Source organism: Saimiri boliviensis, chromosome 6, assembly GCF_048565385.1.
Source record: "Saimiri boliviensis isolate mSaiBol1 chromosome 6, mSaiBol1.pri, whole genome shotgun sequence".
Classification (NCBI taxonomy): Eukaryota; Metazoa; Chordata; class Mammalia; order Primates; family Cebidae; genus Saimiri; species Saimiri boliviensis.
Genome location: NC_133454.1, coordinates 76,509,099 through 76,530,582, shown reverse-complemented (window position 1 = coordinate 76,530,582; position 21,484 = coordinate 76,509,099). Strand labels below are relative to the sequence as shown.

Sequence of the window (21,484 nt, the reverse complement as noted above, 5' to 3'; positions counted from 1 at the left end):
AATTACGAAAACAAAAATGAGATTGAAAAATGAGATTTGAGAGATCAGTGATGTGATACAAAGTAGAAGCAGTAAGTGCTGAACATGTATTTAATAAATTTAATAAAAGAATAAACAAAATGTATATAATGGATACAAGGAATAATAGAACCAAGGGAGGTTTGGTGGCTTTTTCTTTTTTCAAATAATATAATTTTTTAAAATTTTGGTTTAGAAACCCCACAAAATTTATCATCTATACCATGTTTAGGTACACACAGCTTAGTGGTGCTAACTATATTCACATTGCTGTATAAAGAACTCTAAAGTCTTTTCATCTTGCAAAACTTGCAAAACTGAAACTCTATACCCATTCAATAATGCCCCATTTCTCCCTCTCCCTAGCCACTGCAAACCATCACTTTACTTTCCGTTTCTATGATGTTTGACTGCTTTAAATACTTTATGTAAGTGGAATTGTTCAGCATTTGTAATTTTATGATTCGTTTACTTCACTTAGCATAATTGCTCTCAAGAGTGTTCCTTATTGTAGCATGTGACAAGATTTTCTTCTTCTTAAAGGCTAAATAACATTCCATTTTTTGTACATATCAAATTTGGTTTATCCATTCATTGCTTGATAGACATTTCCAACTATTGGCTATTGTGACTTGTGCTGCTTTTTTCTCTTTAAAGTGAGAGATATTGAGAATATTTGATAATGAAACTAAAGGAATAAAAACTAAATCAAGAAAAAAAGAAAAAACTAGTAAGTTTTAAGAAAGGCTTAAAACTGTGTTGGTATTAGTGTACAGCAAAATAAGAGCTGGCTTGATTTCACTCTCAGTCTGCTTTATCTCCCTAATTATTGTTTCAAAATTATTAGATTTTCAAAAAGAGGCAATATGTGTAGTGATGAAGAACATGAGAATTGAATCTGGGGACCTGGGGTCCAATCCCAGGTGTTCACTCCTAGAATATTGCCTTATCACCTTACTCCTCAGTTCCATCATCTACATAAAATTGGCAGAGTTAGAACAGTCTGAAGATCAAATGAGATAATGCAGGCAAAGAGCTTAATACAAGGCTTCTCAATAAACAGCAACTTTAGGAAAGGATGTGTGCAATGTTCCAGAACGTAAAGTTGGAGGATAGAAAGAGTGAAAGAGATGAGGACAAAGAAATAAGAAGGGTCCAGATGATCACGTTTCTATTGAAAATGTTAACTTTAGCATTTATTTAATTCTTAGGCAGCCTTTGTTGATTCTGATGTCTACTCTGATCCAAAGATTTTTCTTTCTGTTTTTGCAACACTCTAACATTATCATTATTGTTAGTTACAGTTTATATTGTCTGTATTCTATCATTATAATTTATTCATATTTTATTTTTAAATGTACTTGTTTTAAATCATTTTAATATTCTTTCTTTGCTTAAAAAATGCAATCTAGGTTATAAAATAAAACAATATAGATACACATTAAAAAATGAAAGTCTCCCTCCAGCCATTTGCCCTGTTCCCAACAGAATTCCACTTCCCTGGAGGTAATCATTGTCAACAGTTTATTTTCTACAAATCTCCAAGCCTTGTATACAAACTTTTCTCCTATAATTTAATACTGAATTTCTATGAATCCTTATGTATGGTTATTTTTTTAATTTTTAATTGTGTGGAAAGTTTAGGTTCTATTGTTAGACCTATATGAAAATCTTAATTTTTAAACCTTTAATAATAAAGGAGTTTTGTTTTTTTTTTTTTTTTTTTTTTTTTTTTTTGAGACGGAGTTTCGCCCTTGTTACCCAGGCTGGAGTGCAATGGCGCGATCTCGGCTCACCGCAACCTCCGCCTCCTGGGCTCAGGAATTCTCCTGCCTCAGCCTCCTGAATAAAGGAGTTTTTAAGTTGTTTTAAAATATATTTTGTTATTATAATCAAACTCTAATAAACTAAGCAAAATTGATCAGCACATTTGAATCTTATTGTTAGGTACTTGAGATTTTAGTTTACTGGTTTTTTTTTTTTTCTACTTTATATGTTTGAAAATTTAACAAAATAAAGTTTTTTCAAAAAAGATAGACTAATCTGATTAAATTAACCAGTTCTTGCCCTTATCCTTCATTCTATATGCTTAAATGCCTCTCATTCTCTCTTACCATATTTGGCCTTGACTTTGAATTTTGCTAGCAACACAGTTCCAATCTCAAAGCATAAACAAAAAATAAAAGAACATTAAGGGTCAAAATAATTAATGACAATAATCATCTTCCTCACTCAAACACATCAGCCATGTGTTACTATGCTTTGTCCTTAAAATTACTTCCAGATCATGATCCCATTTTTATAATGGGATATTTTATAATATAACGAGCTAGGCTTGTTTACTGACATTAATTATTTAAATTGTTTATATTTTATTTAATCTTTACATGAACACTATTAGATATGTATTCCTTACAACAGCATTTTACAGATGAAGAAAGCTAGGCCCAGAAAAGCTGAGTAATTTGCTGCTGACCAAACATCGACTAGAGAAGCCAGAATTCAAACCTGCAGTACAGCTTCAGAACCTCCAGAGCTAATCAGTGAGCTGTGCCGCCCCCTTACGGCCAATAGCAGTTCAGGATGAGTGGACTTGAATTGTAGGAGAAACATCTGTAGAAATATAAACATCCCACGAATCCCCGTATGTACCCAAATATACTCACCTATTTACATTTCATTTAAAAGTTTAAAATGATCTGTCACATATAAAGTATGATGGTTTTTCACTTCATAACCTATCGTAGTAATCTTGCTATATTATCAAACTTAAAAGTAATATCCTTTGAAATTTTATCTAAAAGGCAAAATATTATAAATATATCTCATTTGTTGTATTAATGTACATGTTCTTGCTTCACGTTCATTGTTCAGTTTTACCTATTTTGTGGACAGGAATTAAAGTCCTTGCATAATGAGTTATAGGTCTTTTATTACTAATTTTCTTTTTTTTTTTTTTTTTTTTTTTTTTTTTTTGAGATGGAATCTTGCTCTGTCAGCTCACTGCAACCTCTGCCTCCCGGATTCAAGCGATTCTTTAGCCTCAGCCTCCTGCGTAGCTGGGATTACAGGCCCGTGCCACCATGTCCGGCTAATTTTTTGTGTTTTTAGTAGAGATGGGGTTTCACCATGTTGGTGAAAATATATTTTAAATATAAATAATATATTATAATAAAATATATTATAAATATATAATATATAAATAATATATATAATATATATTTTTATATCTAGATATAAAATATATTATAAATAATATATAAATAAAATATAAATATAAGTAAAAAAGTTAACATAGCGAAGCAAATGAACATATACGTTATCTCATGTAGTTACCCATTTTTCATGTTTCTGGCAAGAGCAGATACAATCTACTCAGCATGAATCTCAAATACAATACAATTTTATTACTGATAGTCCTCATGTTGTACATTAGATCTCTACATATCTGTTCCTTTTATCCTCCAACCTACATCTTCCCATTTCTGCCTCCAAACCCAGCTCTGTCCCTGTTAACCACTGTTTTGTTTTCTATCTCTGTATATTTAATTTTTATTTTTTAGATTCCACATACAAGTGAGATAGTACACTATATTTTTTTCTGTGTCTGGTTTATTTCATTTAGTATAATGTTCTCCAGGTCGATCATGTTGTGACAAATGGTAAGATCTGATTCTTTTTTAGGGCTGAATAGTATTCCACTGTGTAAGTGTGTGTGTGTGTGTGTGTGTGTGTGTGTGTGTGTGTGTGTATTTTCTCCATTGACAGATTGTTTTCGTATCTTGGCTATTGTGAATAATACTGCATTGAACATGGGAGTGCAGATATCTTTTCTAGGTGGTGCCTTCATTTCTTTTTGGTATATACCCAGAAGACAGAATGCTGGGTCATATGATGGTTCCGTTTTTAATTTCTTTAGAAACTTCCATACTATTTTCCATAATGGCTATACCAATCTCCATTCCCAACAAAAAAAACTGAATTTAAAAAAATTCAATACATTTGGGTTGAATTATTGCTTATATTTACATTATGTGTGTATACACATGGATATACATACATACGTAAATAATTTTAAAAGTGAAGAATTGTGTTTTTTAAAAAACTACATTTAGGATGCCACATTTATCATGTATTAAATTTCCACATATAATGAGTTATGTTCCTACACTATATTTATTGCTTAAATTTTTTGTCTATTCAGTATTCATTATATTAATAAGAGAAAATTTACAATATATTTTGTAATTGAATTACTCATTTAGATAAAATTTGGAATAAATATGTTAAATTCCTTTATAAAAATTCTCTGTAAATATGGTTGGAATTACAGTGAATTTTTTTATAAGACCTTGTGGTTCTATTTATAAAATCAATGTTTCTATTTATCTATTCAGATATCATGTTTCACACTTTTCTTTAAATAGGTCTTGGATCTTTCTTGTGCATACCTTGTTAAATTTAGGTATTGTTCCTTTTCCGAAGAAATTCTTTTTGCTTTAATTTTTATTTGATTGTCTTGGGTACATAGTAACACAAGAGTTTTTAGTTGCTCATCTTGCATCAAACCACATTTCCAATCAGTTATCAGGGTTGAATTGGCTCTTTGGTTCTTTCAAGATATATAATCAAATTATCTGCAAATAATGTTTGTCACTTCTCTCAATATTTATTCCTTTAATACTTCCTATTGCCCAGCAGATAAGACCCTCTAGAAGTGTTGAAAAATAACTGTTAAATTATGCTTGACTGTTATTTTGTGCCTATTGACCACTCTGTTATTGTGGCTTAGTCCTAAAATTGTGGAAATGGAGACACTGTCTCCCAGAAGTGAATGTGAGAGAAAAAACTGTGTAAAAAAGCTTAAACTCTGCAAGCAGTTTTTGAGAAAGAAAGAAAAATAATTGCAGAACACAGAAATAATGAGCAGGGTTCACAAGAACAAGTTTGAGAATTTCTGTGAGCCTTTGTCTCATCAACTGTATAATGGAGATAACTACCTCACATTGACTTAAAGAGGATTTTTTTTTCAGTGAATGCAAACAAACAAACAAACAAACAAACAAACATCAATAATAACTAACATCAGGAGAATGCCCAATACAAAATAATCAGTGTTATTATTGCCAGAGACCCTGTGCAAAAAAAAAAAAAAAAAAAAAGGAATACAGAGGACAGATTAGGGGCTATTTTAATGATGTTATTGAGCACAACTCCTAGTGAAACAGCTATTTTTATTGATGTGCCTCAGCACCCTTTATGTGTTGAAAATAAACGACACAAGAATTTGGACAAGGGATAGGATCATAGACTATGACATTTTCCTTTACCCTAATTCTAATTTTCCATTGCTGCTCAGAGCGCTTCATTAGGATCATTTTGCTAACATAATTTTTAAAATCAGCCTTCATAAATGTTGTCAAACAGCTTACAGTATAAAAAAGTTTACAGTACATTGCTAATTGGTTTAAAGCAAATCATTTTGTTTGCTTCCCAAACCTACATAAAAGGAAGGATGCACTGTAATAAGTGCTGAAGACATCACTAAGGACTCTAAACCATTAGGTGGTCCAGTCAAGGCTTGGTCATGTAGCACACTCAGGATGATTTCTCCCCTAAGGTGGCCCTAAAAGATTCAAAGGGAAAATATCAAAAATGCTTTTTAATTGTCAGAACTATTGAGCAAAAGGAGAATGCAGTTTTTTTTTTTTTTCATGTGGAAGCTATTAAGAGACAAAAATCAATACAGTAGTTCAATTTTGGACTGATTAATAAAATATGTATGTTACTCAGAGTTTTTAAATAATTGATCAATATGTGTTCCTTTTCTTGTTGCTGACCTATAAACAGGAATAAACATTGATGGGAGAAGAGAACAAAACCTATGTGAATGAATTTGTCTTCTTGGGCCTTTCACAGGATCCAGAGACACAAGTTCTGCTTTTCTTCATTTTCCTGATTATCTACTTGCTCACTGTGCTGGGAAACCTGCTGATCATTGTACTCATTCACATGGACTCCAGACTCCACACACCTATGTATTTTTTCCTTAGAAATTTGTCCTTTGCTGATCTCTGTTTTTCTACTACCACTGTCCCCCAGGTGCTAATTCACTTCCTGGTGAAGAAGAAAAGCATTTCCTTTGCTGGATGCTCAACACAGATTGTTGTCTTACTTCTGGTTGGATGTACAGAGTGTGCACTGCTGGCAGTGATGTCCTATGACCGGTACGTGGCTGTCTGCAAGCCCCTGCACTACTCCACCATTATGACACATTGGGTATGTGTCCAGCTGGCTATAGGATCCTGGGCCAGCGGAGCATTTGTGTCTCTGGTGGACACCACATTCACATTGCGTCTACCCTACCGAGGAAGTAGTATCATTAACCATTTTTTCTGTGAACCTCCTGCCCTCCTGAAGCTGGCTTCAGCAGACACTTACAGCACAGAAATGGCTATCTTTGCAATGGGTGTGGTAATCCTCCTGGCTCCTGTCACCCTCATCCTTGTCTCATACTGGAATATTATCTCCACCGTGATCCAGATGCAGTCCAGGGAGGGAAGGCTGAAGGTCTTCTCTACCTGTGGTTCCCATCTCATTGTTGTTGTTCTCTTCTATGGCTCAGCAATATTTGCTTACATGAGGCCAAACTCCAAGATAATGAATGAAAGGGATAAAATGATCTCTGTGTTCTACTCAGCAGTGACACCCATGCTGAACCCCATCATTTACAGTTTAAGGAACAAGGATGTCAAAGGGGCTCTCAGGAGAGTAACTGCAAAATAATTATGATGACCATTTTAGGGATTTGGAGAGAAGTGATTTTCTTGTTAATTTTTTCCATTTCACTTTTTTCTCTTTTCCTATATCTTACTCAAAAAGGCAATTCAACAAATTGCCTATTCAGAGCAAGGCACCTTAGTAGACACAGGAAATAAAAGGAAGAAAAGAAAATGCAAGGGAAAGAAAAAATAAAGGAGGGGAAAGAATGAGGAAGGAAGGTAGGAAAGAAGGAAGGAAGGATGGACAGAAGGACAGACGGACGGAGGGAAGGAAGGACAGATGGGCAGATGGACAATCACTTCTCTCCTGGCCCATAGAAACTAATAAGCAAATTAAAACAAGTAGGAATATGACTATACGTCAATACCAAAGTACTAATAAATATAACTATCACAAATACGAGGACATACTTCTGCCAACATCTTTTGAACACATATTACATATCCTAGGTACATTTATGAAGCTAGGGATATACATATAAAAAAAACAAAGTTTTATGTGTCATATTTCTAACATGGCCTTGGATTCTAAATTTAAGAATTTCTGAAATTGAAAAGAGAGCACATTTGAGGAGTAACAAATTGTAGAATTTTTTCCAAGAGTACATATAAAGTTAGAAAAATAATGAGCTATAAGGCTGAAAAGTAAGACAAAAGGTGCAAATTGAGAAGTGCCTTGAGTTCAATACTAAAGAATTCCCAGCATGCAATTCTAAGAAAACTGAAGATTAGAGGATTTGTGAGATGGTGATGAAAACTGGAGATAAATGTAAGAAAAGGAAGTCTGGGGCACTTTTTATGCCTTAGAAACTACAGGAAAGGCGTTTGAGCTTCATAATGTAGGCTGTAGTTTTACATAACATGACCCACAGTGATGCCTAGATAGCTTGTTAAAAATGTTTCTCAGTACAGGGTAGGGTGGGGCAGTTTATCCCAAGAATTTCCATTTATAACAGGTTCCAGGTGATTCTTAACACACAAAAACATTCATGCTGTTTTTTTAGGTAATAAGATAACTTTTAATATAAATGATGGATGCAATTATTTGCTTAAGTTCAAATCTTCCATAGATTGTAAGCTCCATGGCAAAGAATGTGACCATTTTGCTGATCTCTGTATTACCGTTGTAATAAAATGTGCAGCCATTGTTGCTGCTCAAGAAATAGACTTGAATTAATGAATAGAGTTGGAGTTTGGGAAAGAGATATGGACTAGAAAAATAAATTTGGATGTTAAATAAATGAAATGCAATTTAATACTCTTAAAGATGTATGACAAATTTTAACCAGAAAACCAAATGTATAGGTGATTTCATTAAAATGCAGGTACCTGGTCCTACAGCTGACCATAAGAGTGATAGAGTGATGAAGATGGACGCTCTCTCTCTCTCTCTCACATATATATATAAACCTTATAGCTCACTATTTTTCTAACTTTACACCTATTCATATATATGTATGTGTATATACACACATACATATGTGTGTATATACACACATACACATGTTAGGTGTATATGTGTGTATACACACATATATAATTATGCATACATGTGTATATGTATACACATGTGTATGTGTGTATAGACATATATATGAGGTGTGTGTATATATATATAGCTTCATATATATATGTATATATACACATACACACAAATATATATGTATAATTATTGAAAGATCCTGATTTAAATCTGTAATGCAATCCTGGATGAGACTTGACATTGCAGAAAGATAATGGGAAAGAAGTACTTGAGAGACTGAGTTGGGAGGACTGCTTGAGTCCCAAAGTCCAAGAGTCCAGGAGTTTGAGGCTGTAGTAAGTAATATTTGTACTTCTGCATTGCAGCCTGGGTGACAGAGCAAAACCTCACCTCAAAAAAAAAAAAAAAAAAAAAAATAGAAAGAATCCAGACAAAACCCCGGAGTTACCAACATTTCTCGGGAAGTGAAAAATAGCTAATCAAGCCTGGAGCAGCAAGAATCAGAAATTCAGGAGGAAAAGCCAAATAAAAGCATGTCAGGAGTGACAAGAGACCTTGAAATACTATGCAGCCATAAAAAAACAATGCATTCGTGTCCTTTGTAGGGACGTGGATGAATCTGGAAACCATCATTCTCAGCAAGCTGAGACAAGAACAGAAAATCAAATACCACATGTTCTCACTCAAAGGCGGGTGTTGAACAATGAGAACACATGGACACAGAGAGGGTAGCATCACATACTAGGGTCTGTTGTGGGGGGTGTTAGGGGAGGGACAGCGGGTGGTGGAGAGGTTGGGGAGGGATAACATGGGGAGAAATGCCAGATATGGGTGATGGGGGATGGAGGCAGCAAACCACCTTGCCATGTAAGCACCAATGCAACAACCCTGCATGATATGCACATGTACCCCAGAACCTAAAGTACAATTTAAAAAATAAAAATAAAAACTCAGATAATTAGAAAAAAAAAGAAAAGAGACCTTTTGGAAAAGATTTCTAAATGTCTGAGTTTTATGTATTGATAAAAGCCTACTAAATTTATCAATTATGTCATTACTGATCTTGGCAAACATTATTGCAACAGAATGATAGAGTCACATAGTTACAGACTTTTAGCAAAGATACAGAATACATTCCAGAGAAGGCAACCTTTAAGTTGAGAACTGAATGGTTCTGTCCTGGATTCTTTCTTACTAACTAACTCACTATCCTTTTTGTTTTTTGAGATGGGGTCTTACCCTGTCGCCCAGGCTGGAAAGGAGAGGCAGATATATTGCTCACTACAGCTTCAAACTTCTAGGCTCAAGCAACTGTGCTCAAGAACTGACTAACGAAGAGTTAACCAGGTAGAGGTATATTGTAGGGGTAAGAGGCAGTGAATTAATTATTTTCCACGGTATTTTATTATTCAACGTTTCTATTTTTCACCTTGTCAAAATAAACGTTTTAATATGCCATGGTGTTTTTTATTTCATACATTGAATTTATAGGTTATTTACCAAAAGATTAACATCCTGAAATAAAAAATAATAAGTATTTTTATTTAGGATCATGGCATAGTCCTCTATTTCTTCAGCAAAGAGATACACACACACACACACACACACACACACACTCATGCTCATATAATTTTCACATTGTTATTACAGATATTATGCTACAGGTATTCCTAGATTTTATAGAGAAAAAACAATGACAAACACAAAGCACAGTTCATGCTCTCAAGGAGCTTTCATTTTGGAGGGTAGAGTCAGAGAGTAATCAAGTAAACTAAAATATAAAAAAAGAAAGTTAAATATAATGATAAGGGCAATGAAGACAATAAAACAAAGTATGCCATAATGCCTTTTGGTTTGGGGGCATGCTACCTGCATTGGTAACTTCTTTGAGAAGTTAATATTTAAGATGAGAAGTAAATACTGTGAAGTACTAAAACAAGCTTTAACAGAGATCACAGGCTAGGAGAATAGCTACTAATTGGCCCTAAAGCAGGAACAATTTTGGACTATATGATGGACAGCAAAGAGGTCAATGGGTTGAGATTAGAGTGAGGGTCAGGGAGCACAGTTTCGGACTTGGGCTGAAAAGCTGGCAGAAACTAGACGGTGGGCATCTGTATGGAAAAAATGGCTTGACTTGATTTATATTTATGAAGATCAGTCTATGTACTAGAGGGTAAAAAAAAGATTATCTTGGGGCGAGAGTGGAAAAAGACCTATTAGGAATGTCATGGAGCAACAGTAAACAAGTTATGGTGACTTGGACTGAGACATTTGTAGGGGAAACCAAGAGACATACACATATGTGGAATTATTGTATACATGAAGCCCATAGGATTTACTTGTTAATGTGGTAAAGCAAAGAGAGAAAACAGTGTTTATACTGAAGCTTTCAGTTTGATCACATGTGTGGATAGTGATGCTATTGATTTAGGTGGAACGAATTGAGGGAAGAACAGATCAGTAGGGGGATGAATCAAAATTATACTTTAAGTTTAAAATTTCTATTAGTAGGAAGTGGTCAATTAGATATATAAGTCTGTGCATTGAAGTAGTGTGGTGTTTGGGACTCAAAATTATACGGACAGAATTTAAATCTATATAAGTGGATGAAATTACTCAGGAAGCGATTCTTGATTGAGAAAACAGGGAAGTCCATATTAGTATCATCTGAATGTGGAAACATTCAGAAAGAAAAAGATAAGGCAAAAAAAGGGTAGAGATTAAAGAGGCAAGCCAGGGATGTGTGGTGTCTGGAAGCCAAAAGAAAAATTTCCCAACAGAAAGATGTGGTCAATTACATCAATGTTGCTGAAAGGTTGATGGAGGAGAATATGGAAGTGAACATTTTATTTAGCACATTAATGATAATTTTGACCAAAAAAAAAGATCCATAGAAAGAGACCAGAGCTTGATTCAAAGTGGGTTAAGATGTAAATAGAAGATCAGCAAAAGAGAAAATGGACATAGATACTCCCTTTGTATTTTTTTTTCCTGCCAAGAGAAGCTGAAAATAATGCTACAGTAACTGAGGGGGACTGGAGTCATGGAAAGGCTTCTCATTTTTTAATTTATTTTTATTTTTACTTTTGAGGCAGAATCTCACTATATTGCCCAGGCTGGAGCACAGTGTTGTGATCTCAGCTCACTGCAGCCTCTGCCTCCTGGTTCAAGCAGTTATAATGAGGGAAAACAGGAAGTGTACATGCAGGCACAGGTGTGCAGAATATTTGAAGAGGGGCTTTGTAGCCAACTGCTTCTGTTCTAGTGAAGTGTGAGGCAAGGCATCAGCTGAGCATGATGGTGTGAAATGGTCATTTTAAAACTGCTTTAGACTAGGCTCAGGAAGTATAGTAGTACACCATGTTCAGGAAGGCAGGGCTGAGTGTTGTAAAAATGCTCAAATTATCAAATTAATTTATCAGTTAAATATATTCACAATCAAATTACAAATGAGCTATTAAGATGTGAATGACAGAATAAAATGTCTTCCGAAAGAGTAAAGAGGAGAAAGAAGCTATAACTGAATAGTTAGCCAAACTACAGCTTATTAGAACATGTCTGATGAAAGTAATAGAACAAATTAATAGAAAACTGAAGAATTGGCTAATGCCCCTTTTCAGCCTTAGCCCACCTGCACCCAGGTGAATAAATAGCCATGTTGCTCACACAAAGCCTGTTTGGAAGGTCTCTTCATTCAAAGCACGAATTTTTCAACATTAGGTGCGGGAAATCCGGCGCGGGGGAAATCCTACGGGAGACCAAATCCCCGTCCCCGTTCTTGTGCTCCCTCCATGAAGATCTACCGACCAACCTGCGGTCATCAGACCAGCCCACAGACGCACACCGCCGGCTGTTTTGGTAAGCAGTCTCTCTTTCTTGCTTTCCTATCCTTTTGTCTTTTCCTTTCTACTTCCTCCCCCTTTCAGTTTCGTCCTTTTTCCACCGCAAAAAAAAAAAAAAAAAAAAAAAAAAAAAAAAAAAAAAAAAAAAAAAAAAAAACACCAAGGAAAATCGGAAAATCAGGTAAACTACGTTCTTCTGTGAGGCTCATGACCAGAAAATCCTACGTAGGTCACGGACCTGGGGACCCAGTTTCCCCAGGGGTCATACTATCATAGAGACGTTCACCCTAGTCACTCGCCCACCAGGCTCATGGCCGATATTGGTGGCAGGTCAGCCACCCACCAATGACGAGGTTCAACCCAGGCTCAATTAGGGACCCCTTTTGAGCGGCTGGGTTACGTGCCCATTTTCCTTGTCTCTGCTGCCTTTCCAGAACCATGGGCAATCATCCATCTTCTATCCCTCCCTCCTCTCCAATGGCCTGTGTTCTAAAAAACCTCAAGCCTCTTCACTGTCTCCTAACCTAAAACCCAAGCGTCTCATCTTCTGTAACATTGCATGGCCACAATACAAGTTAAACAACGGCTCCAACGGCCAAAAAATGGCACTTTTAACCTATTTTACAAAATTTAAACAATTTTTGTCGCAACACGGGCAAATGGTCTGAAATTCCCTATGTCCAGGCATTTTTTTGCACACCAATCCCTCCCTAATCTCAACTCCTAGCTTACAGTTCAGTCCTGCGGCTGCCTCCTCTGCCCCTCCTCAACAATTCCCCCTTCCAGAGGTGGCTGGAGCCAAAGGCATAGTTAGGGTGCACACTCCTTTTCCTTTATCCAGCCTTTCCAAATTGGCCACCAGTTAGGCTCCTTTTCATCAAATCCTCCACTACTTAACCCAGTCCTGTAACCTCACCTGGAGTGACTTAAATATCATCCTTACTTCTACTCTCACACCTAAAAAATGCTTAATATGCATTTTATCACCCAATCAATCCCAACATTACAAAAAGGTACAAAAATTAAAATCTGGCCCTCAAACTCCACAACAGGAATTAAGCAACCTCACCTTCAAGGTGCTCAATAATAGCGAAAAATCTGCCCGGCGGCAGCTTATCTCAGAACTACAGATGCTTGCCTCTTCCATAAGACAAACCCCATACTCTCCACCGGCTCACAAAGATTTCAAAACACCCAGACTGCAGCGCGTCCAGCCGCCCCTCCTGGACCTTGCTTCAAGTGTCGGAAACCTGGCCACTGGGCCAAGAAATGCCCGCAGCCCGGGATTTCTCCTAAGCCCTGCCCCGTCTGCACGGGGGACCCCCATAGAAAGTCGACTGTCTGACTTACGTTGCTGCTCCCAGAGCTCCTGAAGCTCCAATCCTCGGCTTGGCGGCTGAACACTTAACGCTGCCTGAGCATCTTGGAAGCTCCCTGGACCATCATGGATGCCAAACTTCAGTTAACTTAAGGTGGAGGGTAAGTCCCTCCTTAATCCCTTCTTAATCAACACGGGGCCTCCCACTCCACGCTGCCTTCTTTTCGAGGACCTGTCTCCTTGGCCTCCGTAACGGTTGTGGGAATTAATGGCAAGGCCTCCAGGCCTCTCAAAACTCCCCAGGTCTGGCGTCAATTAGGCCAGCACTCCTTGCCACATTCTCTCCTAATCATCCTCACTTGTTGAGTTCCCCTGTTAGGCCGAGATATCCGAGCAAAATTATCTGCCTCCTGAGCTATTCCTGGGCTAGATTCACACCTCATTGCTGCCCTCCTCCCCAAACCCGCACCTCCCTCAATATCTCCCCTTATGTTCCCCAACCTTAACCCTAGGGTGTAAAACACTGCCTTCCCATCTGTTGCTACAAGTCACTCACCCCTCACCATCCCCTTAAAACCTAACTACCCTTACCCTGCCCAGCCCCAGTACCAAATCCCACAACAGGCTTTCAATGTAAAACCTGTTATCACCCTGTATTGCAACATGGACTTTTAATTCACCCTCCTGCTTCTTCAGCATCTATACTCAAAGGGGTATTGTGTATCCCCTTCCAAAGCCCAAATTTCTTCCCCGTCTGTTATAATCTTTCACCAGCATACACACGCCCTTCCTGCCAACTGTATCCAATTAATTTCCCAAACCCCAACCCCATCCACCAAACAACAGCTTCTCTCCTTCCTGGGTGTGGTTGCTACTTTTACCTGTGGATACCAGGTTTTGCTATTCTAACTAGGCCATTGTATAAACTCACTAAAGAAAACTTATCCAACCCTATTAATCCTAAATCCTTTCCTCACTCCTCGTTTCGCTCCTTAAAAAACAGCTCTAAAAACTGCTCCCTCCCTAGCTCTCCCCAACCTGTCTCAACACTTTTTCATTATATACTGCTAAAATCCAGGGCTGTGCAGTCGGAATTCTCACACAGGAGCCAGGCCCATGGCCTGTAGCCTTTTTATCCAAACAATTTAACCTAACAGTCCTGGGCTGGCCCTCATGACAACACGCAGCAAGCAGCAGCTGCCACCCTAATACTCTTAAAATCCCTCAGAATCACAGGCTGTGCCCCATTTACCCCCCAGCTCTCACAACCTCCAAAGTTTTCTCTTTACACCTCACACACTTTCAGCCCCTTGCCTTCTCCACCTTTACGCAGTCGCCCCTACTACTTAAACCACACCTCAAAAAGTCTGTTTCTGTTATTTTCTGTCTAACCGTGCTCAAATTCACTGTACTCATTTACTTTTACATGCCCTGCTTTTGTTTAAGTTGCCGGTTTACACGTTTCCTCCAGGTAATTACAGCTAATATTTCACTCAATCTGGCTCCCGTTCTCTGCTCAAACCCAATCTTGTTAATAAAAGTGAGTGGTTACTTATAAATACCACATGCGTCCTCACACACCATAAAAACAAAAGCGCTCCCTCCACACAGTTAACCTTCTCTAATACTCCTTCTCCTTCTCTTATTTAAACCCTGTGTTTTTCCAATTAATCTCTCAATTCCTATAAAATCATATACAAGCAATAACCAGTCAATATGACAAAAGCTCCTTCTAACAACCCCACAATATTACCTCTTTCCCCAAAATCTCCCAGCAGTTTAAATTCTTTCCCATTTTTAGGTTTCCACCCTGCCCCCAATCCTGCTGGAAAAAGCCTTGAGAAACTTCGCCCTCACCCCCTAAAACCTGTTATCAACCCCTCTTCTCTAATTCTTTCTCTCCCTATATAAAAAGACAGGTATATCAGGTCTCCATATGCAAGTCTGGAGCCTGAAAGTCTGAAGTCTGCTTGCCTGGCCTGAAGTCTCCCACCCCCTGCCTGAGTTAGCCATTGTCCCTAATCGCCCAGCAGAGCTTCCCACAAGTCCCTCACCCAACCCTGCCATCTTAACTGTTCTTACGATAATGTAAATACCTCTAACCCAACCCTGCCATTGTAACTGAGTGTGTATACTCCTTGCCCCTAACCCCTACCACTGTAACTGAACTTACTCTGTAACACCCCCATCCCCCAAAAAACTACCCAAACCTATAAAACCAACTCCTATCCCACTGCCCTTTGCTAATGCCCTTTTCGGCCTTAGCCCACCTGCACCCAGGTGAATAAACAGCCATGTTGCTCACACACACACACACAAAAACAAAAACAAAAACAAAAAAACAAAACAAAACTGAAGGATTGCTTTAAAATATTACTGGAAAAATGGTAGGTTTGATGAAAGTTAAAATATCATTTTCACATGAAAAGATATATTAGACATTTATTTTTAAAGTTAAACAAATTAATAGAATGACAAAATATGTAAAGTATATAAATTGTTACCTAAATTGGACTGTGTAACAGACATCAAAGACGTCAATGAGAATAGAAAATTATATCCTAACAGTAAAAATCACTGGGAAAAAAACATAAAATATATCTTTATGCAAATATTTTAAATATTTCTCTGTCTAAAAATATCTACTGTGAAGATATTAGAAGCCAAATAACAAATTGAAAAGAAGTTATTACCACAAATATAACAAAGTCTCCATGTTCCTGACCTGTAAAGAACTTCAACAAACTGATAAGAAAAACGTGAGCAAGTCACTTAAACAAACTAAAATAAACAAATATTATACCTTATCAATTAGTGAAGACTATTTATATGTAAAATTTAACATGAAAAAAGATGTAGTGGTTAAGGACACTTATATGTTGCTGTTAAGAATGCAAAATATTTAACATTTTTTAAAAACCAATTTGTCTTTTCATATAAAGAGTACTAAAAAGATTTTTAACCTTTGTTTCAGTAATTTCATTCATAGGAATTTTCTATAGAAAAAAAAGTCCTACATCCAAGAGATTGACATTACTGATTTCAAACACAGACACACGACAATGTTAAAGGTAAAACCATGATAGGTAATAATGTTACAAAACACCCATATGATGTAATGTTATACTATCACTCAACAGTATTTTCAGGGCCATTTATTCTGTAGGTGTTAAACTTATTAAATACTTATTATATGACACATGCTGATTATAAATATAAAGATGCCTTATATTTATATTTACTAACTTGTTTAATCCTCACAACACTACAAAGTAAGTCTTATTGTTAATGTCAATTTACACTTTACAGACTTGCAAACTTGCAGACTTGGGCACAAACAAGTTAAGTAATATGCTCAAAGTTATAGAACGAAGTGGGGTGTATTTTATTCTAACTCTGGACGCTGATAATAGACCCTGGACTCTTTGCAGTGCTGTATACTGCCATTATATACTATAGGGAAAAATAACCATATGCTAGTAGGTTTTAAAAATCTGTTTTACACACACATATCAAATTAGTAAAATGCATGCCTGTATTAAAATGGAAGGAAATTCATATAAATTTGTGTAGGAACTATCCTTACTCAGCCTTGCCTTCCAAACATGATATACCACTATACTTTCTGAACCTAGTGTCAGTTACTGTTTTAAATTATTATAGAATTGACTTAAAAAGTGTTAGCGATCTTCAGACAGCAATATCCTCCAAAACAGTGTCATTTAATTAGCCATAATATTTTAAATTGTTTTTAAGGTTCAAAATGCAACTCACAGCTTTTGTTGACACCTTTTGTTTTCACTATTCTTAGACTTACAAACTGATAGTAGTGCAGCATAATTAAGCTGGTGAGAAAATGCATTATGTTGTCCTCTCCTTGAGCACAAACACACAGACACACTGACTCATATATCCACACCCACCACACGTGACCACTGCAATTGTTGGAATGTTATAAGATAACCTTGGATAATGGAAAAATCACTATTTTGCTTGTTTTTCTTTATTAGCAAGAAATAAGCAGAGTTATTTATCATAAACTTTGCTTATAGACTGCCTTCACCTCTGTTTTCTTCATTTCATTAATAATTGAATTTTAGGAACTATAAAATATCGCCATGTCAAAAACCAACAAAAACAAACAAGCAAAGACACTTGTTGGAGTGTTTCATGTGGCTGATGTTTAGAAAGAGAAAAAAAGAGTCAGTACAATGCAAATACAAGCAAACTACTACCAGTTGAGGCATTTGACAAGAAGTCCATATAATCTTTTAATAAGATCAGTTGGTATAAATTTGTGCAAATCTCAAGACATCTCCCCCTTTGATGTTTGAGTTTTGCTTGGAACTTTCCTTTCTCTGGTTCTTTTCCTTTCTCTGATCCAATATATACTTCCAAGAGTAGAGGTCATGTCCCAAGGTGGGACCCATTTAACTAAGTACCATCCTGGAAAAATAAAGAGTAAATTTTATATAGAGTGAAGAGTAATTTTAGATAATATAAATCATGCCCTATAAATTACTTCATGGAAAGAAGATTGAAAGAGCATTTGACAAATCCAGTTACATTCCTTTACTTTTCTGTTAAATGCTATACTCTGAACTGTATTAATTTACCATTAGTATTTGATTCATAACATGAATTTTCTGACTTTGAGGAGAAATAATTTTGGAAGGTAGCCAGGAGATCTCCCTAGAGCGTGGAGTGTGCCAGCAGCATGTATTTTCCCAGGACCCTCCTCAAGGCCCCCATGACTTCCTTATTTCTCAGGCTGTAGATGAGGGGATTCAAGGCTGGAGTGACAATCGTGTAGAAAACAGATATGATGTTGTCTTGTTTGGGATTGTGGAAGGAACTGGGCAAGACATACATGAATGTGGCAGCTCCATAGAACATCCCAACCACAGTCAGGTGGGAAGAGCAGGTGACAAGGGCTTTCTTCCTCCCCTCATTTGATGGCATATGGAGCACAGTGAATAAGATTAGTGTGTAGGAGGCCAGTATAGCAGCAAGAGAGGGAATCAGGAAAGTCACACCCATCACATATACCATGAGCTCATATCTGGAGGTATCAGCACAGGCCAACTTCAACAAGGGTAGGATCTCACAGAGCAGATGCCTGATCTTCTGGGCTCTGCAGAAGGGATAGTGCATGGTATACAGGGTATATACTAGGGCACTTAGGGATGCCAGGATCCAGGATGTGGCCACCATGAGCCAGCAGACTCTTGGGCTCATGAAGGTCATGTATTTCAGAGGATGACAAATGGCCACATACCTGTCATAGGCCATGAAGGCCAGTAGGAGGTCCTCAGCGCCACCCATTGTCAGTGCCAGGAACATCTGAAGGGCACAGCCTCCAAAGGAGATGGTGTTTACTCTGCGCAGAAAGTCTGCAAGGGCCTTGGGAGTGACAACAGATGTGAACAGAAGGTCCATCAGAGAGAGCTGCCCAAGCAGGAGGTACATGGGCACGTGGAGCCGGGTTTCCAATGTAATGGCCAGGAGCAGCAGGCCATTGCTGGTCAAGGCCAACATGTATAGGACAGTAATTGTAGCACAGACCACTTCAGGAGACGCACTGTCATTCAGAATTCCCACCAAGATGAAGGCACTTCCCAAGGTGGAGTTCCAGAGCTCCATGCTGTGGCTTCTTTCATTACCTAGAACAAGATGGATACTCCATGAATTTTTGCCAAGATGAACTCTAGTTTTGTAACATCAGGGGCTCCGTAGGACATGAATCAACTGAGATAATACCGTTTCCACTGATCATTGGCTTTTCCTCTTGATTTCTGAATGTCTTACTTTTTTCATAGTATTTTAATAAAAGATCCATTGAAATGGAGAACAGTAATAACTAAACATTAAGAGATACATAAAATCTTATTTAAGACATTAAACCTGAACATGTATCTTTCCAGAAAAATTAAATTATCTTTCTCTTAAGATTAAAGAAATATTCTGCCACACACACCCTAGATTGTCCTTGGACATATTCAGTTTTCTTCATAGACCGATTTTGATATGAAATTCCAAACAGATACAGAGATTGGATTTCAATAAAGCACTTTCCCTCCTTCTCCGTAGAGCTAAGAGCCACATTTGTTTGCAGTACTCAAGGCAGTAGATGAAAGCCTCATTAGTAGACTAAAACTTGTCCACCTGAATTACCTCTCTTAGCCAGCCCTACAGAAGCTTGAGAGAGAAGGGATGATGGACTGTCTGTTTGAGACAAGAAAATGGTGTGTTTGAGGAGGTGTTGCATTTAGAGCTAAATACTTTAGGATCAATGCAAACATGTTTATTTAAAACAGGTTAGCTTGGAAGGACTCAGAAATATAATATATGAGGTCCTTCCTAGGAAGAGTGGGATATTTGTGTTTGGGAAAAATGGTGAAAGGGAACAAAAGAGCATCTATTTTATGCTGTAATCATGCTGAATAATTTTAACCTCTATCCTGCCTTTGACCAGATGTTCACTCTCCCTTCTGCAGGGCTAGAACATTTAAACTTGATAGAAGGATCATGGTGATAGAGGAACTCCTTTTCTGGAAAGCAGCTGTTGGCATTGTGGTACCCAATGCTATGGAGAAGCCAAGGAGGACAAGGGCCTAAGATTGATAGGAGTCTGTGTGCATCATGAAACTGGACAGATAAAGCCAACTCTGAACATGCAGTTAAAGATTTTGAAATGAAGCATTTTTCTATAAATCATCTCTCCATATTATGGCATCTATGTTTTAATATTTCACTGGTTTCCACTGACCTTTTATGGAGCCATTAGTACCTTAATGGTATGAGAACATGTAATGGGCACATCATCATGTTTTAGATGGCCCATTGAGGGATAGGCATCATCTGATAGATGCAAAAATGCATTCCCAAAAGGAAGCATAGCACACAGGGTCTAAAGACAAGTATTGTGATTTCCACCAGGAAGCAGATACCCATGCCTGGGCCGTAGCACAGTCCTTATTGGTTCTCTTTTCAGGTTTGGAAAATTAAGAATGCACAAACTGGAACAGGCTATGAAGCCCAAATATTATGCCAGGAAATCTGGCAGACAGAGTAGTTTAAGTTCTCAGGATATGCTTTGGACTCCGTTTTTCCTACACAACTTGCCTAGAAGCACACCTTTCCCTGAAAGAGATACAAAATCCTTACCTCAGGTGGTGAGAAGCTGAGCCATCTGACCACTCAGACTTTCCTAGGGATTGTTTGAAGGTCAAGGATGTTCCAGTCGAAATGGGAAGAAAGTATGTGGTTTTGTTCAGCAGTATTCAGTTGGTTTAATTTTTGCCAAGTTGGGTTAATTGTCTGAAAAGTCCTAGTGAGATCAGACATTAGGGCCCTTCTATTCCTTCCACTTATCTGCAGGTCTACCCTAGAGATGGAAGTGGGTGCAGAAAGACAGCTAATACAGAATTTGGGTAGTTTCCTATACAGGAAGAAGATTACTTTCCTGTTCTCCTATCTGTGAAGAATTAGTAGAAACTACTACTTTCATACAGGTTCCCAGGGAGAGACCCCTCTAGCCCTAGAGCAGTTACCAGACTGACTTCTTGGATTCAGATACTCAGCCTTTACTTAATTCTTGCTGGGGTCAGGGAGCAAAGATAAAGGCTGCAGGGTCCTGGAGGAAGTAGATATTGAGCCGATATTGAAAGAGCTGCCCAAAGAAGATTATTGTCCCCTGCCTCACTCTCCCTGGAGCCAAAGGTGAGCCAGAACCTTGTCCTGAGAGACGCCGCCCTGTCTTCTGACCCGTAATCTTTTCCCTTTATTTTACCCTTATGTTCCAAGGGACTTATCATCTCAGCTCAAATGGCCTCCCTGGAAATGTTGGCCCAGGACCAGGATGATAATTAATCCTTGTGGGTGTTTCCTGGCCTGGAATTCCTGTATTCTTCCTTCACTAAATAAGCTCCAAGGCTCTGTGTTTCTATTCCACAAGCAAAGAACTGATGGCTCATTTCTAAATTAACTAAATAGAGCAGGACACAAAGCCTCCTTGTGTGGCCAGCCCTCTGTCCCA

The 21,484-nt window shown here is 37.6% G+C and overlaps 2 protein-coding genes across 2 annotated transcripts; one reads left to right on the top strand and one right to left on the bottom strand.

The window, feature by feature from the left end:
* The first annotated feature begins 5,880 nt into the window (after positions 1-5,880).
* Positions 5,881-6,804, top strand: LOC101034877 (olfactory receptor 2D3-like). The gene has a single exon (XM_003919786.2). The coding sequence runs from the start codon at positions 5,881-5,883 to the stop codon at positions 6,802-6,804; it is 924 nt and encodes a 307-aa protein (XP_003919835.2).
* An 11,256-nt stretch (positions 6,805-18,060) lies between these two features.
* Positions 18,061-19,094, bottom strand: LOC101034562 (olfactory receptor 2AG1). The gene has a single exon (XM_003919785.4). It carries the CDS (start codon positions 19,087-19,089, stop codon positions 18,139-18,141), a length of 951 nt encoding a protein of 316 aa, XP_003919834.1. The 5' UTR covers positions 19,090-19,094; the 3' UTR covers positions 18,061-18,138.
* Positions 19,095-21,484: the final 2,390 nt, after the last annotated feature.

Excerpts from the sequence above, each read along its gene's own strand:
- LOC101034562 (XM_003919785.4), bottom strand. The coding sequence starts at position 19,089 with ATGGAGCTCTGGAACTCCACCTTGGGAAGTGCCTTCATCTTGGTGGGA.
- LOC101034877 (XM_003919786.2), top strand. The coding sequence starts at position 5,881 with ATGGGAGAAGAGAACAAAACCTATGTGAATGAATTTGTCTTCTTGGGC.